Source organism: Salvelinus fontinalis, chromosome 3 (genome assembly GCF_029448725.1).
Source record: "Salvelinus fontinalis isolate EN_2023a chromosome 3, ASM2944872v1, whole genome shotgun sequence".
NCBI classification, from domain to species: domain Eukaryota; kingdom Metazoa; phylum Chordata; class Actinopteri; order Salmoniformes; family Salmonidae; genus Salvelinus; species Salvelinus fontinalis.
In genome coordinates, this window is record NC_074667.1 from 46,383,290 (window position 1) to 46,391,457 (window position 8,168).

An 8,168-nucleotide genomic window follows, 5' to 3' on the forward strand; every position below is an offset into this window, starting at 1 on the left:
CATTACTCCAGCTGACGCTTGGCATTGCGCATGGTGATCTTAGGCTTGTGTGTTGCTAATTTTTGTCTTGTGTGCGGCTGCTCGGCCATGGAAACCCATTTCATGAAACTCCCGATGAACAGTTCTTGTGCTGACGTTGCTTTCAGAGGCCGTTTGAAACTCTGTAGTGAGTGTTGCTACGTGCTTCATCACTCGGCGGTCCAGTTCTGTGAGCTTATGTGGCCTACCACTTTGTGGCTGAGCTGTTGTTGCTTCAAGACGTTTCTACTTACTTCTACACTTACAGTTGACCGTGCGGCTCTAACAGGGCAGAAATTTGATAAACTGTCTTGTTGGAAAGGTGGCATCCTATAACTGTGCCATGTTGAAAGTCATTGATGTCTTCTGTAAGGCGAATTGTCTATGGCAGTGGTTCTCAATCCTGGTCCTGGGGATCCAAAGGGGTGCATATTTTTGTTTTTGCCCTAGCACTACACACCTGACTCAAGTCATCAAAGTATTTTGATGAGTCTATCATTTGAATCAGCTGTGTAGTGCTAAAAAAACATACTACGTATGTTATGCCTGAAGCAAAAACAAAAATGTGCAGCCTTTGGGTCCACAGGGCCAGGATTAAGAACCAGTGGTCCATGGAGATTGCATGGCTGTGTACTCGATTTTATACACCTGTCAGCAATGGGTGTGGCTGAAATAGCCGAATCCACTCATTTGAAAGGGTGTCTACACACACGTGTGTATGTATATATATATATATATATATATATGTATGTATGTGTATATATATGTATATATATTCCTGCATTTAGTTAGGCCTACACCATAACTACATTCTTCTGAAGTATGTTGTAGTAGTGATAGTATACTTAATTATTTCCGCTCTGGGGATGAATAAAGTTTATTCATTCGTCAGTGGATTGTCTAATGTAGACAGTGTTCATGAATTGTCTTTGAAATTAGATAGTTAAATTATTAGTCACATGCGTAGGTGTAGACCTCACAGTAAAATGCTTATTTACAAGCCCCTAACCAACAATGCAGTTTAAAAATATATGAATATGAATAAGAAATAAAAGTAACAAGTAATTAAAGAGCAGCGGTAAAATAACAATAACGAGACTCTATACCGGGGGGGTACCAGTACAGAGTCAATGTGCGGGGGCACCGGTTCGTTGAGGTAATATGTGCATGTAGGTAGAGTTATTAGTGACTATGCATAGATAACACAGAATAGCAGCATTATTTAACTGGTTCACTGTGGCTTGTTGTTCCTAGGCTGCCAGGAGATAGCAGATGAGTTCCGCTCGCAGGAGATAGATGGGCAGGCCATGCTCCTACTGAAAGAGGACCACCTTATGAGTGCCATGAATATTAAACTGGGACCTGCACTTAAGATCTACGCACATATCAACATGCTCAAAGACTCTTAGCCATGATGGGTTTATATAGTGCTGGTTTGTTGTATGTTTTTGTATGTCTGTGTATGGTGTGCAAATGAGTGCATATGTCTGTGTTTGGTGGGAAGGAGTCACACTCTGGGACAAGACAAAACATGTCGCCATCGCACTGATGACTACCTGACCTCTGCACTACCATCTTTCATCCCACCTTTGGATTGGCTACTTCACGGTACGTTTAGCCATGGCCTGCAAACAGACAACTGATCATCCCTTTGGCTGTCAAAAAGAATAGTTTACAATAAATTTAATGGACTGACTGCCTTAGAATAATGGCACTAATAGTGCTAAAAGCACTGCAAGGATACATTTGAGTCTGTTTGAAAAGAGAGATGTGGGTATATCTGAAATACTTTCTCCTGAGATATAATTGTGAATTGAATTATCATTGACTGCATATGTAGTATGTTTCTTTTGATGCTGATCTGATGTTATTGACAGCCATACATGTACTTTGTGTGTCCTGGGACAAATGAAAGCCGTCGCCAGTCTGAGTCTTATCCAACAGATGCTAAGCTCTATTTCATAATGATCACCAACTATACACATACATACAATGCATGGCCTTTGACTTTGCTCAGAGCAGTTTACGCTATGCTTTGAGACATTGATTTTGGTTTGTGATATTGATTTTGGTTTCATGTACAAAATCGTTATTTCCCTGTACATTGTACTGGTTTAGAAGACACACAACCTTTTTTCAAAATGTGATTTACCAAGACATGCCATACCTTATTTATTTCTGGGTCCGATTTCACATCCTGTGATCTTCTATGACAGTATGTGTCAACCCTACAATCTATGGGTTGACCCTAGTGGCGAAAAGACCACTAGGAACTCACTGTTGACATTCACCATCATACCTCTTACTCCACTAGCTCTTAAAATGTATTGGTTATATTCTCTTTAGTTTTAATTAATACAACCAAAATGACTTGATTGGGTCTGAAATTCATAAGTTAGGTTTGTTTTGAGTTGTTGAGCTATTTTGCTCCTGAGAAAGACTTAGTTCTGTGTGAATCTAAAGCTGCCTGTATTTTGCTTTTAAGTTATCCATAATTGTTATATGAAAATCAAGTATTTAGAAATATGCAAACATGTAAATATCATGGCTCGAGGGAAGTGTCTTTTTAGTGTTTTTATAAAAATCTTGTTTACTTGTGCTTGTCATGTAATGAATGGTCAATTGTGTTTAATGTTTTGTTTGAGAATACTTTGTCAAATGCCTGTATTTATCAAATAACTGATTTTGTTACGCAACATTTTTCAATGATAAATAATCTGAAACAAGTTATTTGTCTTTTTGTGTAAAAATCTATATGTTCTAGATTTTGATATGGCAATTTCAGTACAATAGCAAGATCTTTTATGAATTGCAGTTCTTTACGGAACTCTGAAAGATCCTTTGTCCTTCCTGTATCTTAACATGAGTATGTATTACATTAGTTAAGTGTACATTGTAACATATACTGAAGAATAATATAAAAGCAACAATTTAAAAGATTTTACTGAGTTACAGTTCATATAAGGAAATCAGTTCATTGAAAAATTCATTTGGCCCTAATCTATGGATTTCACATGACTGGTAATACAGATATGCATCTGTTGGTCACACAACTTTTTTTTAAAGATAGGGGAGTGCATCAGAAAAACAGTCAGTATCTGGTGTGACTGCCATTTGCCTCATGCAGCGTGACATCTCATTCGCAGAGTTCATCAAGCTGTTTATTGTGGCCTGTGGAATTTTGTCCCACTTCTCTTCAATGGCTGTACGAAGTTACTGAATATTGACGGGAACTGGAACATGCTGTTGATCCGGAGCATCCCAAACATGCTCAATGGGTGACATGTCTGGTGAGTATGCAGGCCAGGGAAGAACTGGTACATTTTCAGCTTCCAGGAATTGGGTACAGAACCTTGCGACATGGCTCAGTGCATTGTCATGTTCAAACATGCGGTGATGGAGGCGGATGAATGGCACAACAATGGGCCTCAAGATCTCATCACGGTATCGCTGTGCATTCAAATTGCCGTTGATAAAAAAGCAATTGTGTTCGATGTCTAGTTTATGGCTCCTGCCCATACCATAACCCCACCACCACCATTGGGCACTGTTGAGAGCAAACCGCTTGCCCACACGATGCCATACACCTGATCTGCAGTTGTGAGGCCGGTTGGGCGTACTGCCAAATTCTCTAAAAACGAGTTTGCTTATGTTAAAGAAATGAACGTTCAATTCTCTGGCAACAGCTCTGGTGGACATTCCTGCAGTCATCATGTGGCCTTTTATTGTCCCTAGCACAAGGTGCACCTGTTTAATGATCATGCTGTTTAATCAGCTTCTTGATATGCCATACCTGTTTTGGTTAGGGATCATTGTCTTATTTCACTGTAGAGCCTCCGGCTCTGCTCAAAATGCCTCAGCTAACCCTCTTGTCCCACCTCCCACTCATGTGGTGACCTCACCTGGTTTAATTGATGTCTCTAGAGACAATACCTCTCATCGTCACTCAATGCCTAGGTTTACCTCAACTGTGCTCACATCCTACCATACCTTTGTACATTATGCATTGAATCTATTCTACCGCTCCCAGAAACCTGCTCCTTTTACTCTGTTCCAAACGTACTAGACGACCAGTTCTTATAGCCCTTAGCCGTACCCTTATCCTACTCCTCCTCTGGTGATGTAGAGGTTAATCCAGGCCCTGCGGTGCCTTGCTCCACTCCCATTACCCCAGGCCCTCTCATTTGTTGACTTCTGTAACTGTAAAAGCCTTGGTTTCATGCATGTTAACATTAGAAGCCTCCTCCCTATGTTTATTTTATTCACTGCTTTAGCACACTCTGCCAACCTGGATGTCCTAGCTGTGTCTGAATCCTGGTTTAGGAAGGCCACCAAAAACCCTGAAATTACCATCCCTAACTATAATATTTTCTGACAAGATAGAAGTGCCAAAATGGGTGAAGTTGCAATCTACTGCAGAGATACTGCAGAGTTGCAATCTACTGCTTGCTGTTTGGGGTTTTAGGCTGGGTTTCTGCACAGCACTTTGAGATAACAGCTGATGTAAGAAGGGATATATAAATACTTTTGATTTGAGATAGCCTGCAGAGTTCTGTCATACTATCCAGGTCTGTGCCCAAACAATTTGAGCTTCTACTTTTAAAAATCCACCTTTCCAGAAACAAGTCTCTCACCATTGCCGCTTGCTATAGACCACCTTCTGCCCCCAGCTGTGCCTTGGACACCATATGTGAATTGATCGCCCCCCCCCCCCATCTATCTTAAGAGCTTGTGCTGCTAGGTGACCTAAACTGGGACATGCTTAAAGCCCCGGCCATCCTACAATCTAAGCTTGATGCCCTCAATCTCACACAAATTATCAATGAACCTACCAGGTACAACCCCAAATCCGTAAACACCGGCACCCTCTTAGATATCATCCTAACCAACCTACCCTCCAAATACACCTCTGCTGTCTTCAACCAGGATCTCAGCGATCACTGCCGCATTGCTTGCGTCCATAATGGGACTGCGGTCAAACGAACACCCCTCATCACTGTCAAACGCTCCCTAAAACACTTCAGCGAGCAGGCCTTTCCAATCGACCTGGCCCGGGTATCCTGGAAGGGTATTGACCTCATTCCGTCAGTAGAAGATGCCTGGTTATTCTTTAGAAGTGCTTTCCTCATCTTAAATAAGCATGCCCCATTCAGAAAATTTAAAACCAGGAACAGATATAGCCCGTGGTTCACTCCAGACCTGACTGCACTTGACCAGCACAACAACATCCTGTGATGTACGGCATTAGCATCAAATATCCCCCACGATATGCAACTTTTCAGGGAAGTTAGGAACCAATATACACAGGCAGTTAGGAAAGCAAAGGCTAGCTTTTTCAAACAGAAATTTGCATCCTGCAGCACAAACTCCAAAAAGTTCTGGGACACGGTAAAGTCCATGGAGAACAAGAGCACCTCCCAGCTGCCCACTGCACTGAGGCTAGGAAACACTGTCACCACCAATAAATCCACAATAAATGAGAATTTCAATAAGCATTTTTCTACGGCTGGCCTTGCTTTCCACCTGGCTACCCCTACCCCGGTCAACAGCCCTGCACCCCCCACAGCAACTTTCCCAAGCCTCCCCCATTTCTCCTTCACCCAAATTCAGATAGCTGAAGTTCTGAAAGAGCTGCGAAATCTGGACCCCTACAAATCAGCTGGGCTAGACAATCTGGACCCTCTCTTCCTAAAATGATCAGCCAAAATTGTTGCAACTCCTATTACTAGCCTGTTCAACCTCTCTTTCGTATCGTCTGTTCAACCTCTCTTTCGTACCCCCTTCTTCAAAGGGGGAAACACTCTAAACCTAAACTGCTACAGACCTATATCTATCTTACCCTGTCTTTCTAAGGTCTTCGAAAGCCAAGTTAACAAACAGATCACCGACCATTTCGAATCCCACTATACTTTCTCCGCAATCTGGTTTCCGCGCTGGTCATGGTTGCCCGTCAGCCACGCTCAAGGTCCTAAACGATATCATAACCACCATCGATAAGAGACAATACTGTGCAGCTGTATTCATCGACCTGGCCAAGGCTTTCGACTCTGTCAATCATCACATTCTTATCGGCAGACTCAACAGACTTGGTTTCTCAAATGACTGCCTTGCCTGGCTCACCAATTACTTCTCAGGCAGAGTTCAGTGTGTCAAATCGGAGAACCTGTTGTCTGGACATCTGGCAGTCTCTATGGGGGTGCCACAGGGTTCAATTCTCGGGCCGACTCTTTTCTCTGTATATATATATCAATGATGTCACTCTTGCTTCTGGTGATTCTCTGATCCACCTCTACGCAGACGACACCATTCTGTATACCTCTGGCCCTTCTTTGGACACTGTGTTAACTAACCTCCAGACGAGCTTCAATGCCATACAACTCTCTTTCCGTGGCCTCCAACTGCTCTTAAATGCAAGTAAAGTTAAATGCATGCTCTTCAACCGATCGGTGCCCGCACCTGCCCGCCCGTCCAGCATCACTACTCTGGACAGTTCTGAATATGTGGACAACTACAAATACCTAGGTGTCTGGGTAGACTGTAAACTCTCCTTCCAGACTCACATTAAGCATCTCCAATTCAAAATTAAATCTAGAATTGGCTTCCCATTTCGCAACAACGCATCCTTCACTCATGCTGCCAAACATACCCTCGTAAAACTGACTATCCGGCCGATCCTTGACTTCGGCAATGTCATTTACAAAATAGCCTTCAACACACTACTCAGCAAATTGGATGCCCCATACACTACCCACCACTGCGACCTGTATGCTCTCGTTGGCTAGCCTCACTTCATATTCGTCGCCAAACCCACTGGCTCCAGGTCATCTATAAGTCTTTGCTAGGTAAAGCTCCGCCTTATCTCAGCTCACTGGTCACCATAGCAGCACCCACCCGTAGCACGTGCTCCAGCAGGTATATTTCAATGGTCACCCCCAAAGCCAATTCCTCTTTTGGCCGCCGTTCCTTCCAGTTCTCTGCTGCCAATGACTGGAACGAATTGCAAAAATCACTGAAGCTGGAGCACCAGCTGTCAGAGCAGCTCACAGATCATTGCACCTGTACATAGCCCATCTGTAAATAGCCCATCCAACTACCTCACCCCCATACTGTTATTTATTTTTTTGTTCCTTTGCACACTAGTATCTCTACTTGCACATTCATCTTCTGCACATCTATCACTCCAGTGTTTAATTGCAACAAAAAAAAATTGTTGCCACTATGGCCTATTCATTGCCTTACCTCCCATATCTTACGTCATTTGCACACACTGTATATAGACTTTTTTCTCTAGTGTGTTATTGACTGTACATTTGTTTATTCCATGTGTAACTCTGTGTTGTTGTTTGTGTCGCACTGCTTTGCTTTATCTTGACCAGATAAAGCAAAGCAGTGCTTGTTCTCAACTAGCCCACCTGGTTAAATAAAGGTAAAACATTTTTTTTTTTTATCGAAATACCTGTCAAGTGAATGGATTATCTTGGCAAAGGTGAAATGCTCACTAACAGGGATGTAAATACATTTGTACACACATTTTGAGAAATAAGCTTTTTATGCATATGGAACTTTTCTGGGATATTTTATTTCAGCTCATGAAACATTGGACCAACACTGCGTGTTGCGTTAATCTTTTTGTTAAGTGTTATAACTGGATTATTTTTGTCACACGTATCCTGTCCTCTAGTGGTGCTTAGGGGGTGGTGCTTGTACAACAGTTGAAGAATAGTTCAGTCAATGTCAAGTGGGTTTGAATCGAATAGGTTGAGGAATTGAATAGTTGGTCGAGTGGGTGCTCAATCACGTCAAGTGCGTTTTTAATTGCAAAGTCTCTCTTTCAATCATGTATACAATTGAATAGGATGTGTGACAGACAAATTATTTGGCACGACTTTTTTGTTGTTGTTTAGGAATGCAATATATGAACCTCAGGTTTATAAAAAAGTAATGGAGGGGGTAATAGTTCTTGAGATGACTTGATTCCTTTCTTACCACTAAAGAATGTATGACTCTGGCTTTGTTTCAGAGTAGTACTACCCATATTCCATTCACAGCAAGTTGCCATGGTACGTTCACACCTCTGGTATGCTTTCGTAACAAATTCAAAAAACGGACTAATATGGACATTTCCGGTTGTTTTACGGTTTCCATCTATT

General features: G+C 42.1%; 1 protein-coding gene across 9 annotated transcripts in view; it reads left to right on the forward strand.

The window, feature by feature from the left end:
- LOC129850888 (polyhomeotic-like protein 2) overlaps positions 1 to 2,744 on the forward strand; it is a 39,878-nt gene extending 37,134 nt beyond the window's left edge. For 8 of the 9 annotated variants that reach the window (XM_055917095.1, XM_055917092.1, XM_055917065.1 and 5 more), the window contains exon 15: positions 1,273 to 2,744. In XM_055917095.1, coding sequence (XP_055773070.1) covers positions 1,273 to 1,427 — 155 coding nt within the window. In that variant the 3' untranslated portion in view covers positions 1,428 to 2,744. The remainder of the gene's footprint in view (positions 1 to 1,272) is intronic. The other variant, XM_055917098.1, reaches the window with a different exon arrangement.
- The last annotated feature ends 5,424 nt before the right edge of the window (positions 2,745 to 8,168 follow it).